General features: G+C 45.2%; 1 protein-coding gene across 1 annotated transcript in view; it reads left to right on the plus strand.

Annotated features, from left to right (window-relative positions):
- Nucleotides 1-22,159, plus strand: part of LOC139416163 (mitogen-activated protein kinase kinase kinase 11-like) — a 36,530-nt gene extending 14,371 nt beyond the window's left edge. Inside the window, exons 2-10 of the mRNA XM_071164509.1 lie at nt 2,913-3,093; nt 6,684-6,832; nt 7,294-7,469; nt 9,189-9,435; nt 12,511-12,627; nt 14,181-14,352; nt 14,482-14,588; nt 14,872-15,594; nt 16,976-22,159. Of these exons, the coding sequence (XP_071020610.1) occupies nt 2,913-3,093; nt 6,684-6,832; nt 7,294-7,469; nt 9,189-9,435; nt 12,511-12,627; nt 14,181-14,352; nt 14,482-14,588; nt 14,872-15,594; nt 16,976-17,598 (2,495 nt within the window). The 3' untranslated portion in view covers nt 17,599-22,159. The remainder of the gene's footprint in view (nt 1-2,912; nt 3,094-6,683; nt 6,833-7,293; nt 7,470-9,188; nt 9,436-12,510; nt 12,628-14,180; nt 14,353-14,481; nt 14,589-14,871; nt 15,595-16,975) is intronic.
- Nucleotides 22,160-22,761: the final 602 nt, after the last annotated feature.

Here is a 22,761-nt window from a genome sequence, read left to right on the forward strand (position 1 = left end):
TTCGTTCTAGTCACTGGCAGCAGAGAACAGGAAGGAAAGGCGGCCAAATAAGGTGTTGGCTTTGGGGGTGACTGGTGAGATATACCTACTGGAGCATATGCTACGGGTGGGTGTGGTTATCGTGACCAGTGAGCTGAGATAAGGCGGAGCTTTGCAATGGTTACATACTAGACCAGTTCACTGTTTGTGGTTCCAGCAGCCAGTGATATTGAGGGGAGAATGGTGTGGTCATGTGTTGGGAAGGGCCAAAGGGTGTCTTAATTGAGGATGTACTCTGCCTCAACAAAGGAAATGGAGGAAGAATATTGAGCGTTCTGATGCTGCTAAAACGCTGTCTGTGTCTGTACGTCTCGATAATTTTTATTTTTAGTTACTGCAAGTTATTCAAGCCGCCACAGGTCACAACCCTGGCAGACACTCGACTCGGTCAGTTTATTGTCGATAACAACCAACCCTCTCTCATCGGCGGGACCGATTTGATTCACTCACCCATATATCCCACATTCCTCTCCAGCTGTCTCAATCAGTTGCCGGAAGCCAAATGACCCCTGTTAACCCCTGTTTCTAAAAATAGGTTTCAGCTTAATCTGCCTCGTAAAGCACGACGGTGAAATGGATCCTCTGTTTCGAGGAAGGGCCAGAGCCCTTTGGTCCAATTGGCGTCACTTCCTGGAGGTTAGGTCACAAGAGCAGACAGAGAGGAAATGGAGGTTATTGCCCAGAGCTTGGCTGAGTCCCAAATGCCACCCTATTGCCTATACCTATGACCATGGCCCATTGGGCTCTGGTCAAAAGTAGTACATTATGTCAGAAATAGGTTGCTATTTGAGACGTAAGCTTGTTTTGAAATGTGCTCAACACTAGTTGACTGACAAACTAGTTAGGTTTCATTGAAGAGAGTACAATAGATTAGTGTGGTAAGTATTTATCCCATTGAGGGGCTGTATACTAAAGGAAAACAACAACAACAACAAGAGGATGGAATGAATGGAGACTTGTTTTATTGTTGTTTTACGTTTCTGCTACAAGGAGGACGAGCCAATGAAAAGTCGATCGATCCAGTTTGGTTTGGTTTTTAATTTAGTCGCCTGATAACTACTAAGACCATGGGTTTTCGTGGAAATCCTATGAAGAACAGGAAGTCCATGGAAGTTTCTCTGACACACATAAATGACAAAAAAAACGGTTGATTCTCCAGGAAGACATTACAGAGATGCAAAGGGACGGAGGGCATTTGTCTGGTTCTCATCCCACAATCTCATGCCATGGATCTGTGGCACGTCTGTTCACATTGAACACAGCTCCCATACAGCTCACATACCTGTGTCTGTGCTTTTAGATACGCCAAGATACGTATGTTTAATTGACACTGTGGGTGTGTTCCTATGGTATCTCTGTGTACAGTATGTATGTTTTAATTGACACTGTGGGTGTGTTCCCATGTGTGAACATGTGTCCACTGTTCTCTCTCTGTCTTTCTAGTTGTTGAAATGCATGCGTGTGTGTGTGGCCGAGCCTGCACAGTGTGAAGTGATGGTGCCAGAGGTTCATTGTGAGAGCTGAGCCTTTTCACAATACCCCCCCCCCCCCCCCCCCCCCCCCCACACACTCTTGTGATGCATTCCTTTGTGACGTCAAACACGGCGCAGCGGCCGGCCTGCCAGGCAGAGCACAGGATGTGTGCAGAGGGAGGGAGCCAGAGACTATAGCGTGTGCGTTTTGTGTGTGTGTGTGTGTGCGAGAGAAAGAGAGGCCCGATACAGAAAGGGAGAAGGCAAGAGACGACAGACAGAAAGAAAACATGCACTTATACCCTGAAAAAAACAGAAAGTGTCTGGAAATAGCAGAAGGCTTACTTCCCCATTAAAAAAAAAAATGATTCCATAATTCCGACTCTCTGTCTTTCTCTCTGGACGTTGGCTGCCCGTCTCTCACCCTGAGGTTACCCATTTGGGCTGCCAAAGGGGAGGGCATAGACCCGTCCTAACATATGCGTGTCATTCTAAGGCGTATTTCCAGAGCTTTCGCCTCTTTTCACCTCACACGCGAGAGGAGGGAGGATGCCTGACCTCAGGTTTGCATGCTGAGGCGGAATAGGCTAATCCAAGGCCTCTCAATGCAGGCTGATTGTGCCTAGCATGTAGGCTGATTGTGCCTAGCATGTGCCTAGCATTGTGCCTAGCATGTGATGGTTAGCTATGCATAGCATAGCTAACCATCACATGAAGACGTGCAGGTACAAGGGGCCGAGAAGATGAGTATCAGGACATAAAATGAACGTGCCTCTGTATTCCATTAGCTCAGTTCTATTCCAGAGCGTGTCATTCTAGATATCTATGATGAAAGGATGATATGTGCCCATTGTCTGGAGGTTAAAGAGCGGGGATGTTACTGTATAGATATAGAAGGTCTTATCAGTGTTAGTTTCTTCTTCTAAGTCTGATCTCACCGATCTAAAAGAATAAAGGGAAGAGGATGTGAAAGGCGTGTGTGTGTGTGTAGGGGGGGTCACGAAGTGGCTTAATACTTAGTTATGAAAAGTTCTAAATCCCCTTTTGCAATGATGCATTATAATTACTTCATGCATTTAATAGTTTAATAAGAGTGTTGAAGAAATCCTTTTCTTTTTTTCCCCTTCACACCCACCTTGCTTTATACGGTCCTGACGAGTGTGAATATTATTTAGGTTTTGCTTGTCTTTTCCTAGTAGCACTGATTCTGCTGACAGTTGCTTTATTACTGAAAGTGTTTACTTTACTATGACTGCCGCCGGTGGTTGTCGTCCCGTGGAACCTTAAGTTGAACGCGCTTAACTGTACGTTGCGCTGGCTCAGATCATCTGCCACGCCTCTAAAATGTAATGTCTCAATCAAAGCGTCTCTTGCTCTCTTTCCTCTCTCTCTCTCTCCCAGTCCTCCTGGCCCAGCCTATGGAGAATGATTGTATGGAAGGGATAACCCTGAAGATCACAGACTTTGGCCTGGCGCGGGAGTGGCACAATACCACCAAGATGAGCACGGCGGGCACTTATGCCTGGATGGCGCCGGAGGTCATCAAGTCCTCCACCTTCTCCAAGGGCAGCGACGTCTGGAGGTAAGGGGGCTTGTAGGTGTGTGTGTTTGCGTGTGGGGGGGTGGAGCAGTACATGATGACAAGAGATGCCAACTTCCTTGTTGAGAGATGCCAACTTCCCTGCTAAAATAATTGAATTAAAAATAAAGATATATGACAAGACTATTTATGAGCCAGGACTGTGGGAACTTGTCACCCCCTCCACCTTCTCTGACAGTGATATAATAGGGATGGGTTGCAGGAGGGGTACAGCCATGTGATAGCAGCAGCACTTGAAAGCCTGCTCTGTGCTTTGTGTGAGACTTGTCAGGCACACTGTCCTATTGTCCCCCTGCATGGAGCTAGAGAGGGAGGGAGGTAAGGCCACACAGCAGACCTGACCACAACCGTTTATCTGTGAAGGGTGTGTGGTTTTTTTCTCTTTTCTGTGTGTATGTGTATTAGTGCGCATGCATTTTCGTACCAGTGACACACACAGGAAGTGTATCCAAAATAGCACACTGTACACACAACACACACATCTCTTTCTCATGCTCTCCTGAGACACTTCACTATTCCCAAACTAGATTTTTCTGTTTTACTTTGCATATGTTAATGAGAGGGTGTTATGAACCTGGTATGAAAATGAGGGCCAATATTGACCTCTTCTATTCTCCTTTATCCATCTCCGTGGCTGTGTCCCAAAATGGCTCCCTATGTCCTTTTATAGTGCACTATTTAGGAAATAGGGTGCGATCTGGACATGCTGTAGCCCTTCTTCATAAAGCTGTAGATTTCCGATGCTGGCAAAAACAGAGCCGCGGAGTGGCAGAGTAATTAAAGGACTATATTAAAACGCTGCAGGCTACACTCCCCACTTACAAGACAGCCTACAGCGCTTTCGGAAGAGCGTGTGTGTGGAACTGTGAAATTAAATCAAATCAAATTTTATGTCACATGCGTCGAATCAAAGATGGACCTTACAGTGAAGTTCTTATTTACAAGCCCTTAACCAACGATGCAGATTTAAGAAAAATAAATGTTCAACTATTTACTAGAATAAACTGAAGATAAAAAAAAAAAAAGTAACAAATAATTAAAGAGCAACAATAAAATAATAGCGAGGTTGTATACAGGGGGTACCGGTTCAGAGTCGACATGCACTGGTTAGTCCAGGTAATTGAGGTAATATGTACATGTAGGTAGAGGTAAAGTGACAATGCATAGATGATAAACAGAGAAACAGCAGCATAAAAATGGGGGGGTACAATACAAATGGTCTGGGTAGCCATTTGACTAGCTGTTCAGGAGTCTTATGGCTTAGGTTAAGAAGACTTTTTTGACCTAGACTTGGCGCTCCGGTACCATTTACCGTGCGGTAGCAGAGAGAACAGTCTATGACTAGGGTGGCTGAAGTCTTTGGCAATTTTTAGGGCCTTCCTCTGACACCGCCTGGTATAGAGGTCCTGGATGGCAGGAAGCTTGGCTCCAGTGATGTACTGGGCCGTTCGCACTGCCCTCTGTAGTGTATTGCGGTCGGAGGCCGAGCAGTTGCCATACCAGGCGGTGATGCAACCAGTCAAGATGCTCTCGATGGTGCAGCTGTAGAACTTTTTGAGGATCTGATGACCCATGCCAAATATTTTCAGTCTCCTGAGGGGGAATAGGTGTTGTCGTGCCCTCTTCACGACTATCTTGGTGTGTTTGGACCATGATAGTTTGTTGATGTGGACACCAACAAACTTAAATCTCTCAATCTGCTCTACTGCAGCCCTGTCGATGAGAATGGGGGCATGCTCGGTCCTCCTTTTCCTGTAGTCCACGATCATCTCCTTTTGTCTTGATCACATTGAGGGAGAGGCTGGTATCCTGGCCAGGTCTCTGACCTTGGATCTTCCACACTTTCAAGTACTTTGCTGTGTGTGTGTGTGTGTGTGTGTGTGTGTGTGTGTGTGTGTGTGTGTGTGTGTGTGTGTGTGTGTGTGTGTGTGTGTGTGTGTGTGTGTGTGTGTGTGTGTGTGTGTGTGTGTGTGTGTGTGTGTGTGTGTGTGTGTGTGTTAGAGGTCGACCGATTTATGATTTTTCAACGCCGATACCAATTATTGGAGGACCAAAAAAAGCTGATGCCGATATTTAAAATGTATTTGTAATAATGACAATTACAACAATACTGAATGAACACTTATTTTAACTTAATATAATACATCAATAAAATCAATTTAGCCTCAAATAAATAATGAAACATGTTCAATTTGGTTTAAATATTGCAAAAACAAAGTGTTGGAGAAGAAAGTAAAAGTGCAATATGTGCTATGTAAAAAAGCTAACGTTTAAGTTCCTTTCTCAGAACGAGAACATATGAAAGCTGGTGATTTCTTTTAACATGAGTCTTCAATATTCCCAGGTAAGTAGTTTTAGGTTGTAGTTATATGACAATTTATCTCTATACCATTTGTATTTCATATACCTTTGACTATTGGATGTTCTTATAGGCACTTTAGTATTGCCAGTGTAACAGTATAGCTTCCGTCCCTCTCCTCGCTCCTCCCTGGGCTCGAACCAGGAACACAAAGACAACAGCCACCCTCGAAGCAGCGTTACCCATGCAGAGCATGCCTGCTAACCTGGATTTCTTTTAGATAAATATGCAGGTTTAAAAATATATACTTCTGTGTATTGATTTTAAGAAAGGCATTGGTGTTTATGGTTAGGTACACGTTGGAGCAACGACAGTCCTTTTTCACGAATGCCCACTGCATCGATTATATGCAACGCAGGACACGCTAGATAAACTAGTAATATCATCAACCATGTGTAGTTATAACTAGTGATTATGATTGATTAAGTTTAATGCTAGCTAGCAACTTACCTTGGCTTCTTACTGCATTTGCGTAACAGGCAGGCTCCTCGTGAGGCAGGGGGTTAGAGCGTTGGACTAGTTAACCGTAAGGTTGCAAGATTGAATCCCTGAGCTGACAAGGTAAAAATCTGTCGTTCTGCCCCTGAACAAGGCAGTTAACCCACCGTTCCTAGGCCGTCATTGAAAATAAGAATGTGTTCTTAACTGACTTGCCGAGTTAAATAAAGGTGTACATTTTTTTTTTAATGGCCAAAATCGGAGTCCGATTGTTATGAAAACTTGAAATCGGCCCTAATCAATCGGACATTCCGATTTAATCGGTCGACCTCTAATGTATGTATGTGACCCGCCCCATCATGTTTTTATTGTAGAAAGCTAATAGGTATTGCTTTATTCCCTATTTTTGTCTTTATGCATGTTTTAGTGAAGCGTAATGCACTTCCATGACCGTCATTATTGCATATAATAAATACATAAATTATTATATTAATAACGTATAGCATAGTTGCCATCCCCCCACTTCAGCTGTTGATATAATTTCCATGCACTGTATGTGTGTGCTATGTATGTATCATCAATGTACTGTATGTATAGCATCAAACTCATTCCATTCCACATATTTGTTTCCAACACTGGCACACCTGATTCAACGTGTCAATCAATGGCTTCATGATTAGTTGACTAATTGAATCCGATGTGATTTAACACCAGAAGGACCAGGGACTGGTTAGAGAAACGTCCCTAACCTCCTCTCCCCCTCTCTCCTCCCCAGCTATGGTGTTCTTCTGTGGGAGTTGCTGACAGGAGAGGTTCCCTACAGGGGCATAGATGGTTTGGCTGTGGCCTACGGAGTGGCTGTTAACAAACTCACCCTCCCCATCCCCTCCACCTGCCCAGAACCCTTTGCCATGCTCATGGCAGGTAAGAGTCCTTTGTGCGTGCCTGCGTGTGTGTGTGTGTGTGTGTGTGTGTGTTAAATTTGGTGCAACCATAATTCTCTCTTCTCCATTTCCTCAAACCTGGAGGCTGAATTTCAAAAAGAATGTTGCGTAAAATGTCAGATTTGGTCACGCGCAGGAAAAACATTCCGAGCTACTGGTTAGGTTGTGCAATACATTGAGGCTGCTGCTCAAGGATGTTGTTAGTTTGAGGTGATTGTTAGATTTGTTAAAGGCACTAAATAAATAATTTGATCATCAGTCGTGTAAACGGACTTGACAATGCCTAGCCAAATTACAGCCATAATGCGCTTTAAGTTGTAGATTTGTTTGTGCATGAATTGTCATGTCCTGACCTTACAGGGTTATGTAAGCTTTGGTAGTGGAGTACCCGTAATTGGCGTGTTATTATAATTTGTCTAAACTCAATGTGTCTGCCTTCAGAGTGCTGGGATCAGGATCCACACCACAGGCCCAACTTTGCCTCCATCTTGGTTCAGCTGACGGCTTTGGAGAGGCAGGTGGTGGAGGAGATGCCTCAGGACTCCTTTCATTCCCTACAGGAGGACTGGAAACTGGAGATCCAGGACATGTTTGATGAGCTCAGGGCCAAGGAGAAGGTGAGGGGAAACGGGTGTCTTTTAGAGCGAGGCTGGGAGACCGTGACTGTATGGTTATTGTGTGTGCGTTTTGTGAAATAGAAATGGAGAAGTATGAGTGTGCTTGTTATTGATGCACGTAACTGGAGCACCCCTTTACTTTTTCCATATTTGGTTACAGCTTGAATTGAAAATGGATTCGATTTGAGATGTGGTGTCATTGATCTACACACAATACCCCATAATGTCAACGTGGAATAAAACATGGTAAAACTCAAATGTCTTGAGTCAATAAGTATTCAACCCCTTTGTTATTGCAAGGCTAAATACGTTCAGGAGTAAATATGTGCTTAAGAAATCTCAAAAAGTTGCATGGACTCCTTCTGTGTTCAATAATAGTGGTTAGCATGATTTTTGAATGACAACCTTAACTCTGTAGCCTACACATTATCTGTAAGGTTCAACCACAACAACAGATTCAACCGCAAAGACCAGGGAGGTTTTTCAATGCCTCACAAAGAAGGGCACCGATTTTGGTAGATGGGTAAAAAAAAGAAAAAATATCCCTTTTGAGCATGGTGAAGTTATTAATTAGACTTTAGATGGTGTATCAATACACCCAGTCACTACAAAGATACGGGTGTCCTTCTCCTTCCTAACTCAGTTGCTGGAGAGGGAGGAAACTGCTCAGGGATTTCACCATGAGGCCAATGGTGATTTTAATAAAACAGTTAGAGTTTAAAGGTTGTGATATGAGAACTGAGGATGGATCAACATTAATGTAGTTACTTCACAATACTAACCTACATGACAGATTGAAAAGAAGCCTGTACAGAATACAAATATTCCAAAACGTGCATCCTGTTCCCAACAAGGCACTTGTTCTTTGCCAACTAATTGGCAAAGAAATGTACTTTTTGTCCTGAATACAAAGCGTTATGTTTGGGTTATGCAAATCTAACACATCACTGAGTACAACTCGTCTTATTTTCAAGCATGGTGGGTGGCTGCATCATGTTATGGGTATGCTTGTCATCGGCAAGAGCGAGGGAGTTTTTCAGGGATAAGAATAAACAAAATACTGCTATAAGTAAAGGCAAAATCTTATAGGAATACCTGGTTGTCTGCTTTCCAACAGACACTGGGAGAGGAATTCACCTTTTTAAACAGGACAGCAACCTTAAACAGAAGGCCAAATCTACACTGGAGTTGCTTACCAAGACAACATTGAATGTTCCTAAGTGGCCTAGTTATACAGTTTTGACTTAAATCAGCTTGAAAATCTACGGCATGACTTGAAAACGGCTGTCTAGCGATGATTAACTATCAACTTCACAGAGCTTGAAGAATTTTGTGCAATCCAGGTGTGCAAAGCTCTTAGAGACTTTCCCTCAAACTCACTGCTGGCTGCCAAAGGTGCTTCTACAAAGTATTTACTCGGGTGGGAATACAGATACTTCTGTATTTAATTTTCAGTAAATTTGCAATCATTTCTAAGAACATGTTTTCACTTCGTCATTATGGGTTATTGTGTGTAGATGGGTGAGAATTATATTTAATCCATTTTGAATTCAGGCTGTAACGCAACAAAATGTCAAGGGGTATGAACTTTCTGAAGGCCCTATGTATGCGTGTGTGTTAATAAACACAACTTGTTTTGTGTGTGTTTTACGTGTTTGCTATAAACGCTAACACCGCAATAACAGCAGTAACTACAACCGAGATCTTCCCCGTCTCCAGGAGCTGCGTTGTCGCGAGGAGGAGCTGAAGCGCGCGGCGGTGGAGCAGAAGTCCCACGAGGAGTTCCTCAGGCAGAGGGAGCAGCAGCTGGCCCAGTGGGAGCAGGATGTGTTCGAGAGGGAGCTCAGTCTCCTCATCCTGCACATGAACAAACAGGAGAAGCCCAACGTCAAGAAGAGGAAGGGAACCTTCAAGAAGCACAAGTTGAAGGGCAGCAAGAACGGAGAGAAGATCAGCATGCCCCAAGGTGAGGGGGGTGTAACTTGCTGGGGGTGTCTTGAAATAGGAAATATTGGTCAGTTGGTTGGATAGTCTGTGAGCCAGGTTGGCAGAGTAGGAATCAGTCAATCAGTCGCCATTTTGAAATCCATTGAGACCTGGCCGAGAAAGCAGCTACGGTACTTATCATTGTACTTCGTTCACCTCAGCTCACCTCACACTAATTCACCACTTCACTACCGAGTGTGCGGAAGTATCACGTACTGTACCATCATATCTTACAATTAGAGGTCGACCGATTAATCGGAATGGCCGATTAATTAGGGCAGATTTCAAGTTTTCATAACAATCGGAAATCAGTAATTTTGGACGCCGATTTTGACAATTGTAAAAAATTTAACACCTTTATTTAATCTTTATTTAACTCGGCAAGTCAGTTAAGAACACATTCTTATTCTCAATGACGGCCTAGGAACGGTGGGTTAACTGCCTTGTTCAGGGGCAGAACAACAGATTTTGACCTTGTCAGTAAGGTTGCAAGATTGAATCCCTGAGTCCAACGCTCTAACCACCTGCCTCACGAGGAGCCTGCCTGTTACGCGAATGCAGTAAGAAGCCAAGGTAAGTTGCTAGCTAGCATTAAACTTAATCAATCATAATCACTAGTTGTAACTACACATGGTTGATGATATTACTAGTTTATCTAGCGTGTCCTGCGTTGCATATAAACGATGCAGTGCGCATTTGCAAAAAAGGACTGTCGTTGCTCCAACATGTACCTAACCATAAACATCAATGCCTTTCTTAAAATCAATACACAGAAGTATATATTTTTAAACCTGCATATTTAGCTAAAAGAAATCCAGGTTAGCAGGCAATATTAACCAGGTGAAATTGTGTCACTTCTCTTGCGTTCATTGCAGGTAGAGTCAGGGTATATGCAACAGTTTGGGCCACCCGGCTCATTGCGAACTAATTTGCCAGAATTCTACGTAATTATGACATAACATTGAAGGTTGTGCAATGTAACAGGAATATTTAGACTGATGGAAGCCACCCGTTAGATAAAATATGGAACGGTTCCGTGAAAGAATAAATGTTTTGTTTTCGAGATGATAGTTTCCGGATTCGACCATATTAATGACCTAAGGCTCGTATTTCTGTGTGTTATTATGTTATAATTAAGTCTATGATTTGATAGAGCAGTCTGACTGAGCGATGGTAGGCAGGCTCATAAGCATTAATTCAAACAGCACTTTTGTGCGTTTTGCCAGCAGCTCTTCTGTTTATGAATTCAAGCCTATCAATTCCCGAGATTAGGCTGGTGTAACGATGTGAAATGGCTAGCTAGTTAGCGGGGTGCGCGCTAATAGCGTTTCAAACATCACTCACTCTGAGAATTGGAGTAGTTGTTCCCCTTGCTCTGCATGGGTAACGCTGCTTCGAGGGTGGCTGTTGTCAATGTGTTCCTGGTTCGAGCCCAGGGAGGAGCGAGGAGAGGGACAGAAGCTATACTGTTACACTGGCAATACTAAAGTGCCTATAAGAACATCCAATAGTCAAAGGTATATGAAATACAAATGGTATAGAGAGAAATAGTCCTATAATTCCTATAATAACTACAACCTAAATCTTCTTACCTGGGAATATTAAAGACTCATGTTAAAAGGAACCACCAGCTTTCATATGTTCTCATGTCCTGAGCAAGGAACTTAAAATTTAGCTTTCTTACATGGCACATATTGCACTTTTACCTTCTTCTCCAACACTTTGTTTTTGCATTATTTAAACTAAATTGAACATGTTTCATTATTTATTTGAGGCTAAATTGATTTTATTGATGTATTATATTAAGTTAAAATAAGTGTTCATTCAGTATTGTTGTAATTTTCATTATTACAAATACATTTTAAAAAATTGGTTGATTAATCGGTATCGGCTTTTTTGGGATCCTCCAATAATCGGCATTGGTATCGGCGTTGAAAAATGATAATCGGTCGACCTCTACTTACAATAGCCGTCCAAAAACCCGTTGATATGTGTTGCTAACTGCATAGGTTTTCACTAAACAGTACATTCTAAAATAGTAGGTAGAACTAGAAGTACACAGTGTGTCGTTTTAGTAAAGCCATAATCTACTATAGGGTCCCTTTCTCCTGTAGACTACTCCCATTGTCTACGGATAAGAAACTCACCATAGAAGCAAACCCACCCACTCTCTCTCATGCTGCGCAGTTGTCATGCGTCATTTTATTTTATTTGACCTTTATTTAACTAAGTCAGTTAAGAACAAATTCTTATTTTCAATGACGGCCTAGGAACAGGCTATCTGCCCTCATTCGGGCACACTCAGCGTTTCTCATACAGATACGCTCCCTCTCTTTCCAAATGCGCACAGACTCTTACCGCGCGCGTGAGTACTGTCTGTGTGTGGGTAAACTCCGTGTATGCATGTTCAGTCTGTGTGCGCGCACTTGTTTATGCATACGAGTGTGTGGCATATGTCTGTGTGAGGTGTGTTTTGGAGGCTGTGGTCTTTCCCAGCAGCAGGGTAGTGATTTGATGGGGGGTTGATGAGAGGGACATGGGGCCAACTCAACCACGCCTCTGGGCTTCCTGTCACCCCTGGCTGGCCCTTCTCTCTCTTGCTCTATCGCATTTCAACCTCCACACCCACAAAGATACATTATCCTGCTACGCAAAGCCAGGACAGACATCCTTCAGGCGTCTCGTGTTTTTGTTTAGCTTGGCCTCGCAAATGACCGTATTCTCATGGCATTACATGAAAAAGAAATTCAGACACCCACTCCACCACATAAATTATTTTCAAGGAGGACCTAGAAAAACAATTTTGCCAAAGACAAGCACATGTTAGTTCCTTGCCTGTTCGATTCTGAGTCGAGTTCAGTAGGGCACACCATAGCAAAAGGCTTTACAGCGGTAAAATAAATCTCTGTTCTTATTGTTGCACAAGATCCGGTACTACATCCCCGTTTACTCCATTTTCAAAACGTTTTCTCTCTACTGAACAGGACCCAGGATTGTGATTTGATTGTTTCTGTGTGTGTGGCCTGTTCTCACATCTGGTGTATGTCTCTTCCAGACTTCATCCATAAGATCACAGTGCAGGCGTCTCCAGGGCTGGAGAAGAGACGCAACTCTCCCGATCTGGGCTCCGGCACCTCTCCCTCCTTCGGCCCACGCTTCCGAGCAATCCAACGTGAGCGTGGTCTCTCTCTCTCTCTCTCTCTCTCTCTCTCTCTCTCCCCACCACACACACACACACACACCCTCTCAGTTCACACATTAGCACACTAGACATTGTCTGTTTACACACACCCCATCCTTGCTCACTTCACTCAGCCCTTTACATTCCCTCTCTCCTTCTCTCTCCCCTTCTCTCTCTCTCTCATTCTCTCTCTCTCTCTCCTTCTCTCTCTCTCTCTCTCTCTCTCCTTCTTTCTCGACTGGGACAATGGCTGTCCCAGTCCAAATATTATCTGACTTTGTTTTAATAAGGGATCAGCAGTACATTTGCTTTAGCCTTCAAGTTCTATGTCTGCAATGTCCTCTTTCTACCAGATAGGGGAGTCCTTCCTCCATGTGTTTTAATGTCAGCATTTTTACATGCATGTCCTGTTCCACATTCAATGCCTTTTTACTGAATTGGAAACCAGCCAGAATGAATTGGCATGAGTGAGGCTGTGTCGCATTTGAGTAAGAGCACTGTTCTGGAGTCGGCGCTAAAGACACATGCGAATGACTGTTTTCCCCTTAGTGGGGGAATTCTCCCCATAGATCACACATGTCTACAGGAATGTGCTGCGTCGCAACAGACTGAAAGGGGTTTTCCCAAAATTCCCCATAAAATAGGCCTAACCGCTGCGGTTGAGTTTAAGAGCACAATTTAATTTATATGAATTATTTGATTGGTTTAGCAGTTTAAAAAACCATCTGTTTGATTCATTTATGCATTAAAAAGTGGGTTGAGTTCATGGCTCAGTAGTAACGTGTCTGCTTAATGGAAATTTTCACGGCTTGCGAGTGCGGCTGTCATTTGAAATCTATTTCCTTATTTAGCGAACATCTGTGCTAGCAATGTCAAAGCAGACGATGGCTCATTGAATCCAGGGGCCGTATGGGTAGAAATGTGTTAGCGCTTTAGCATCTTGCTAGCGTCTTAGCGTCTTCCCACAGCATCGTTCCGCAGAGATTTCCGACATGTCGTGCCTGACACGAACTTGATAGCACTTTGCGTCTTCGAGTCGGAAAACCCCTCTGGGATGGCATGGCTGTTGTGTGACGACGCTGCGAGAGCTGTTGAGAATCATGCAGTGTTTGTTTAACATTAGCGTAACGCTCACACAGAGTTAGCGTCGCTAGCCCCAAAGGGGGTTAGAAAGTCTGCTGTAAGTGTGTCAGCACCAGGTGGAGTCTTACTTCTGTTTTTGCTCTCTTTGTTCCCCCCATTCTCTGTTTCTCCCCCTGTGTACTTGCCTCCGCTGTTCCACACTGTTCCAGTGACATGTGAAATCTTGGCTTGAGCCCGGAGCACATCACCTGTTCTGGTGCACGGTGGCACACACGTATCCCAGCTAGAGAAAGCAATGTGTTGTATACCACCCAGTTGTTCCACTCTGTTTGATTGTTGTGTGTCACCAACCTATGTCATGGTGCTTGTACCAGAGGTGGTCTTGAAATGAAATGTATTGTGTGTGTGTTCATGTAAGTGTTTTTATTTTATGAATGCTCTCTCTCTCTCCTCCTCTCCAGTGAGCCCCAGTGAGAACAACAGGGCATTTGGTCTGAGCTCTATGTGGCCCCTGGAGGGCCCTCCACACAACAAGCAGGCTAATGGGGACCGGCTGGGCCCTCACTGGAGGCCCCAGAGCCCCAAGAGCCCCAAGAGCCCCAAAGTCCTTCGCTTAAGCCCCCAGGAGAGCAGGTAGTGTAACCCTCTCACCTCTCCCTCACACCCCTCCATACACAGGGCCATATATGGATGTGTATTTTTTTCACCGTATTAGCTAAAGCAGAACGAGTGTGTTTTGAAGTAATTGTGTGTGTGTTCCAGTCTTTCAATGAGAGCCAAACTCCTGGATATGGACAGCAATGAGAACGGAGACTCCAAGGATGACTTTGAGGAGTACAGACCCTCCACGCCACAGCCTGCCCAAAACGGTATGCTCTTCATCACTACCATATTCACATGCACACACACAACCTCTAGCCTAACTAAGTGGGTCACAGCTGATTGTAAATTTTAAATTAGTATTCTGTATTCCTGAGCTGACCGACCTACCTCGCTCGCTTTCTCCCTCTCGCTACCACCATCATCTCACCATCATCTCAATCTCTCTCTCACGCTCTCTCTCACGCGCTCTCTCCCTCCCTCCACCTCTCTCTCTCCTTCCATCTCTCCATCTCCCTCTCTCTACCTTTTTCTCGCTCTCCATCTCCCCAGGCTCCTCAGTGAAGGAGCCCCCCAGGCCTTCTCTATCTTATGGGGATTCAGGCAGTGAGGAGGGGCTGGAGGGGAGTTCCCCGGCCGGTTCCCCAAGGCCCGAGCACCGCTCCCTGGGAGGCCTGCTGAGGAGCACCCACCGGGCCCTACTGGGTGGAGGCTCTCTCCTGGCCTCCGTGGCCCTGGGACGACACTTGGACGTGCCACACATCCCCCCCAGGGTGCCCCCCCGGACTAACCCCCACCACCACCCCCCACAGGAGGTCAACATCACGGCCCCCAAAGTCCCCTCCTCGGACCCCCCTGTGGTGGATGACCTTATAACCTTCTCCAGCTCGGAGCCCCTACCCCGGCCCCTATTTGACTTCCCCTGCGCCCTGCACGCCCCTGAGGTGAAGCCCCTGCACCTCACGCCGCCTCCCCCTAACCCCCGGGAAAGGGCCTGCCACAGGCATGCCCAGGCCCTCCAGACACCCCAGAGCCCCCAGGCCCCCCGGAGCCTCCATCACCAGACCCAGGAACAGGCCAGCCCAGGAGAGTGGGTCTGCCACAGGCATGCCCGGAGTCCCCAGCAGCAGAGCCAGGTCCTGGGTCAGGCTAGCCCAGCGGAGTGGGCCCCTTCCCCCCACCACACCAACGGGGCGCCTGTCTGTGACGCCTGGGGCCACGGGGCAGACAGGAGGAGGAGGTCCAGCCAAAGCCTGCTCTCAGCCTCTCAACTAGGTGAGGGTAAACACACACGCACAAATACAAACGCATGCAATGCGAGCAACACATTGACGCAAGCACAGAAACACACACACACAAACTCCCTCACCCCACTTCCCTTCCCCCTCCAGACAGGGGATTTTTTTTATTTCATCATTACAGAGCAAAAACGAACATCTTATCCATATGCTTACATGTACGTAATGCAGCGCAGCTCCGTTCTGACCGGTACTTTTCCAGTCCGTCATTTAACGATGGTGGAACAGGAGCACTGCAAACGTAATAGATTCTCACAGCGAATCTAAGGGGTGTTTTAAAGCGTTGCCCTCCGGTGCCATTTTGATATGCTAACTTCATATCTAGTCGCAACAGTGTTCTCTCTAAGGATGCCGTCTTGGAACTGCCTCGAGCTGATCATCAAGCCTGCGTCTGCTTGTAATGCTGCTAATAACTTTCATCTTAGAGCTAGAATCAAACAACTCGTCAACTCTTGACATGCACGCGGCAGCGAAAAGTACATAAAACAAGTAGCAAATCTGTTACCCTGTGCCCCAATATGTTTGTTCTGATATTGACTTAGAAAACACACAGGTTGTTGTAAAGTTGTTGGCAGCATAGAAATGAAATTACTGGAACTGGGGAGGAAAAAAACTCTGACTGCAGCAAATTGACTGCAATCTCATGGGTCCACTCAATATGCCTGAGTGATTGTGTTTCTATACTTCTATACTGTTTTTTTTATGGGAAGTTCCAAATGGCACCCTATTCCCTATATAGTGCACTACTTTAGACCAGGGCCCAAAGTCAATAGGGTGCCATTTCGGAGGCGGCCTTGGAGAGCTAACGACAGAGGATTTGTTTTTGTTGACTGAAAAGGGATGTTTGGTCGGTTCTCTGATCGTGGAGTTCTTGATTGTGGTTCCGTGTCAGCTGAACTCCTTAGCACCTCCAGAGAGCTGTCTCAGATCGAACACACACACACCCACACCTTTTCAACCCTATCGTCTGCACGTGAGCTCGTCTCGCTTCAGTGCTTCTTCAATGCCTCGTTAGGATCTACTCTCCATCGCGGGGCTCCCGAGTGGCGCGGCAGTCTTAAGGCCCTGCATCTCAAGTGCTGGAGGCGTCACTACAGATCCTGGTTCGATTCCAGGCTGTATCATAACTGGCCGTGTTTGAGAGTCCCATAGAGCGGCGCACAATTGGCCCAGTGTCGTCAGGGTTTGGCCGCGGTAGGCCGTCATTGTTAAATAATGGTTCAATTAGAAAAACAAAGTGGGGCTTTTGTCAGTCTGCAATGTTAGACTAAGAACAGAATGTCTGCACACTTATTTGATGCGTTTTAGTGAAACGATATATACATATTTATTATCTCTGTGTCATCTCTCTCTCTCAGTTTTAGACCTCCCCCTTTGCCAGGACAGTCTGGAGTCAGAAGACAAGCCCTCTGCAGTCCCCTTCTCCCTGTTCCCTGACCCTCGCCTCTGGAGCCCTAAAACACGTCGCCTGGAGGTCAACGTCGTCCCGCGCCCGCGCCCCTCCCCCATCCGACCCCGCATTGACCCGTGGAGCTTCATCTCAGCCGGGGGCGGGGGGTATGGTGTTGTCCAGGGGCCCCGGCGGTCAGACTGCCACCTGCTGGGGTACCAGCCTTCACCAACTAACCCCTTCACGAACTGTGACCCCTTCCCCTCCCCGGACTGTGACCCGTTCTCCCTGAGGGCCTACCCATCGTCAGCCATCACGCGCGACGCACCGTTGCCCTTTGACCCCTTCTCTGCGCCGTTTCCTACCTCCCGCTCAGCGCCTTGCTCCACCAACGGGTCCCCGACCCTGCCCACATTCCGGGTGGCACCCCTGAACCCGGCTGACTCACCGCTCATCGACCTGGGCTGGGCTGCTGCGTGCGGGGTCGGGGTCAAGCCCCTGGATGTCACCAAAGAGAAGACGCGACCCAGGAAGACTCTAGGACTCAAGCCCTTCAAGTCCCCTACGCAACTCCGAGACGATCGCTTCTAAACTAAACCCCCAACCCCTACTCCGACCCCCCCCCCGGAGAGCCGGAGCTTGACTTTATCACAAGAGTTTTTACAGACATTCTTTTTTTTTTTTAGGAACCCCCCCCCCCCGCACCCTAAATGGACGGACCACAGGCTATGTATATACTGTGTTAGGAATGAGTCCTTTTCAAAACAAAAATGCACATTTCCCCTGGAGTGGTTTTGACTTGTCCTCCATGTTGCCTTAGAAACCAACCAGGAAGCTAATCCTGCTAGCCATCTAGCCCAGTGACAATGGATTGTTGAAGTGGGAGCCCTGTGCACAAGAACCAACGCCTTTTTTTCCAAACAAAGGATTCCTCTCTCTCTACTCTCCTCTCTTTTCTCTCGTTCCCTCTCTCTTGCTCCCTCTCTCTCATTCTCTCTGGAGAGTCAGATCAGTGAGCATCTCCAGACTCAATCAGACGCCTCCCTATCTCCCCCACTCATTTCTCTGACTACTTTTGAAGTGTCTGGAAACAGTGGCTCGCTTTATCTTTCTGTATCCTCCCTAGCTCTGAAAGCATCCTTGTCTTGAGTGGTGAACCTACTTCAGGACCTATTTTCGATGATTTGGCTTAAATGTGCAATGGACTGGGAGCTACGTGATGATGAAAGTCTTACCCTCTATAAGCAGAGTTGTCTCTCAAGCATTTGACTCTCTTTGCAATAGACTGTAGGTGGGTCAACGTGAGAGAGCACTTCAAGAATAGCTACAGAGGCGTCATAAATTCCTTTTAAACTTTTCTGCATAAAGCAAAAGAAACCCAGGGCCCAGGCATTCCACTAGGAAGCAGCCAGAATGCGACTGATTTGTTTAGCAGGTCGGCAGGTGACAAAGCATCAGGAGACGAGTGCCTCGGCCCACATTTTTATACATGTCCCTCCCTACAGTATAGCAGAGTGGTATGACCCATAAACCTAGCCCCTCACATTTTTCCAGTATAATGTACCAGGATTGGTTCTGTCCGGTAAATCTGATTGGATTAAATCCAGGAAGTGACCAATTGGCATGTTAGGCGGTACGCTACAGTATAATGGCCCGCAAACAAATTTAGTTGAGACCCCACACACACACACACACACACACAAAAGCCATGTCATTGGAATACATTGGCTGTTCCATTCTAGGGGAAGAGAATCGACCCACGTGGCAAGATTTGTGATTAGTCTTAATAACTGTGCTGACGAACCGGGTGATAATATTTAATTAGGGTTGCGATAAAGACAGGGTTAATTTAATGAATATGGAGATATGCCTAATTAATTACTTTCCTCCAACATAAAGTTTGTATTTAATGAGTCAGGATCTGAAATGGGATTTAAGTGGCACTGTGTGTTTTAGTGGATTCCATGGCAGGAGGCCCCTTCAATGTGATGGCACATAATTTCCTGATCATGTGACCTGACCGGGGGCCCAGAGTTCTTACTTCCGGGTCAGGTCACATAGTCAAGGCCAGGAGTTGTTCTTGACTATCATTCATATCCCACTTGTTCTCAGGTCAAGCTAACTGCTCTTCTCTTGAGCCAAAGAGATTGGGTCTGTTATTGACTCGTGCCATTGGCTAACAGACTACTGACTGGACTGCGTCTCAACCGATAAGGTGCCTCCCCTCTCTACCTCTCCCCTTATTGCACATAACTACTTAGAGACCTATCACGTTTAATCCAGATGGTCATTCTTGCTGAGATTTGTTTGAGAGGCCTATCTGGTTTAAGACTACAGTATGTCATCCCACATTTCTTCCTCACTATTACATATCAGATCATGAACAGAATGTGAGCATTTACTCCAGGAGCCGTTACATGCACTATGGCATTTCATTTGTGGTTCAACTGAGGTTAACAGATATCGGCATTGAGGTAAACCGACACTGAGCCTATATAGACAGTCCAATGCAACTCTCAGTAGTGATGTAGTCATCGCCAAAGGACAAGGAAATGGGCAAGAATATGACATATTTTGGATTATAAGAGCATCTGCAAACAATAATTGTGTTCACATTCATCATAGTATTACAGATTGGCATTTCAAAACGTCCCTTTACAGGTTGGTTTGTGTATTTGTAACCCTGTGACACTTTGATTTAAGGCTTTAAAACACAAAAATACACCTTTTATTTCCCTGACTTAAGGGTCTAAACCGATGTGTCGTGCATGTGCATCAAAGAAGTAGTGCACTTCTTTGGACCACAGCCTATAAGGTCTCTGGACTTAAGTAGTGCACTATATAGGGAATAGAGTGTCATTTCGGGACGGAGAAACTGTCAGTAAACAGAAAATGAATACAGAGCTCCTTGGCTCTGGCCCCCTGGCTTTTCCATATCCCATCCCAGTCGTCTAAAGCAGTGACAGGTGTGTTATTGCTTACAATACTAATCCACACAAGACCCCTGCGCTATAACCTCGTCATACAAGTCGACAGGCGCTACATCCTCCCATCACCATTATGGGGTTTTGTGTCGCAGTTACAGCCGGCCCCTGCAATTCCCATAGCGACAGGATGAAACCGAAACTGATGGTCGCAATTGTAGCAAGAGTTTTCGGTATTGCTGCCTGTCTGTCACGTCAAGAGTCTAGGACCTAGCCCTCATTTCCGACTCAGTTCTTCAAGGTCTTATCTTTAGACTTTGATTTCCCTTAGATGCCACGCTGTCAGTCAGTTAGATGCGTCAAAGTCCTCAAAGGCTATAGTGTCCCAAAATGTGCTCAACTTAACTTCTTAACTGTTGTGAGGTTGTATGTTTGCCCTACTAAGGGCAGAGTCACTATACACTTATGTGAGGATCTTGTGTAGATTATATCAGTTTGACTATATTTTATCATCTTAGGTCAAAAGTCAGAGTGATCCATTTGAGGAGTGTGTTTTGATTTTGGCAAGCCATCAGACAAACCGATACAGTGGAATCAACCCTTCATTTTGGATGCTCTTACTACACTGATCCTGTAGTGAGATTGAAAATTGACAATTTTCTTGAAGTAACTAGCTGTTAGGGAGCTGAACTGACGTTCAAAGACGATGACCTTGCGAATGACCTTTTGTGGTTGTACAAAAACTTCAGATTCACTCATCTCTGGATAGAATCAAATAAACCTCAGGTCTTTGGCCTGTTCCCCTCTGTTTCGCTTCATCGTCTTCTAACCCTGGTCACAGTGGTGACAGGTTTTTGGACAGGAGACTCGATTCCTAGAACGCTGTCGGGTCGCTCCGCTGCCCGTCCCTAGATTGATGCGGATGACATGCGGCGTTCCAATAAAAATACTCATGACGAGTTGTTTGTGACGCACTGCCCTTTCAGGCATTGCCTCATCCGTCATCAGGAATCAATGTCCCCATCCGGGCTGACAGGCCAAATGAAACAGAGATTTGCAGAGGAGGAGAGGAAGGTAAACCCAATAGACCATGTTACGACTACTCAACTACAAATACTGGCTTCATTCAGGCTTACTTTGTCCATTCATGTCGAGCTTTGAGGTGTGTCAGTTATTAACATTAAACCAAATCACTGAAACTCTTTTACTTTCCCATAGCAAATCGCATCGTGTCTACTACATAAATTTCTTCCGGCTCTGTCTCCTTCATGGTTAATGGAGACTTGGGGTCAGGCGCAGCTCATTTACCCAGTATCCTCACTGCTTACCTGGACTGAATGAATCAGCTGTTCATTCAAATAAACCTGATTAAGGACTCCATTACCATCCTTTCGTACCCAGCTATTATCACCAGAGGGGGGATTATTTCTCTTCATGGACCGCATTAAAAGGCAACACCTGCCCCTGTCTCTTTGTTCTGCATGATGTCATCAAACAAAATGATTAAAGATGACCTTTACGAACTGTGGCGAGACAATGGCCTCTAGGGAGCCAACTACGTGTCTGTCTGAGTCTAAGCCAATACCAGGTGTAGCCTAGGTCTGAAGCTAGCTCTTAAGCGTAAACATTATTTCTCATCCGTTTCGGTCTGAACACTCGAGGTCACCATCTGTTGTCCTCTTGTTCAAATGATAACACTTAAAGGGATGGTTCACCCATATTACAAAATGACACATTGCTTACAGGGTAAGGAAACCAGTCTATGGACAAGGTATGACCGCAATCCATACTTTGCTTTTTATTTCCCTGGTACTGTTTCCAAATGCTAACATTTGGAAACAGCGGCTACCCAGAATTCAGTTTAGTTCATGGAAGTGTGAGGAAACGATGCATGGACCAATCGGTGTGGTTATTTAGTTCCAAGGTCTAAACGACTAATTGTTTCACCTGAAGTACTACTTTTATTTTGAATCAACCCTGTGCCAAAGACACGTTCCCTGTACACAAAGCATACGGAGCACAGAATTTGAATCTCTCTCTTATGGAACTGTCAACATTTTAAGACGTTGATGGAAAGAGAACACTAATTAGACTGAATCAGATCAGTTAAGTGTCTGAATACTCTTTTCCTTGCCCTTTGCTGAATTTGAATAGACCTCATTACTTGCTGACAAGGTTAAACGTTGCTATCGGAACAACCTAGGTAAGAAAAAAGAAAAGGAAAAAAACCTTTGCTATTCAAGGTATTTGGGGGTATTTGTAGTGGGTGGTCTATTTCAGGTGCTGCTTCAATAAAGTTTTGAATTCCAATTCATCAAAGAACAAGCAGCCGATTTTAAAAGAGGACGGTGCAATTCCCTGGGACTTTGTGGAAGAACATGTGGGACTCCCACTCAGAGAATCACAGTACTGTATAGCACTCCTTCCTGCTGTGACCGGCTCCCATCAGCTTACAATGGAGTTTTATATAGGGGGACAAATGAGAGGATATATTTATAATGGGCCTTTTTTTTACACACTGGACTGAAAACATTTTGAAGAGGGCCAGAGACAGAGTCTACATTAGGATGCTTGATTGCTTCATATTTTTTGGGCGACCTGGTTTTTAATTTGTATTTTTTGTGTTTTACTTTAGGTCTTCACTGGAGTATTTAAGATAAAAACAGTATGGGTGCTTCACCAGGGGCGAATCTTAACATTCCTGCTTCCAAATTGAACCAAAATGGTTTTGTATCACACACATCTCTCTAGGCATCCCAGTATTTCTTTGTAACAGAAAATCAAAGACTACTTTTATACTATAGTTAGATCATCAAAAATATAGTTGAGA

This window comes from Oncorhynchus clarkii, chromosome 9 (assembly GCF_045791955.1).
Source record: "Oncorhynchus clarkii lewisi isolate Uvic-CL-2024 chromosome 9, UVic_Ocla_1.0, whole genome shotgun sequence".
Lineage (NCBI taxonomy): Eukaryota > Metazoa > Chordata > Actinopteri > Salmoniformes > Salmonidae > Oncorhynchus > Oncorhynchus clarkii.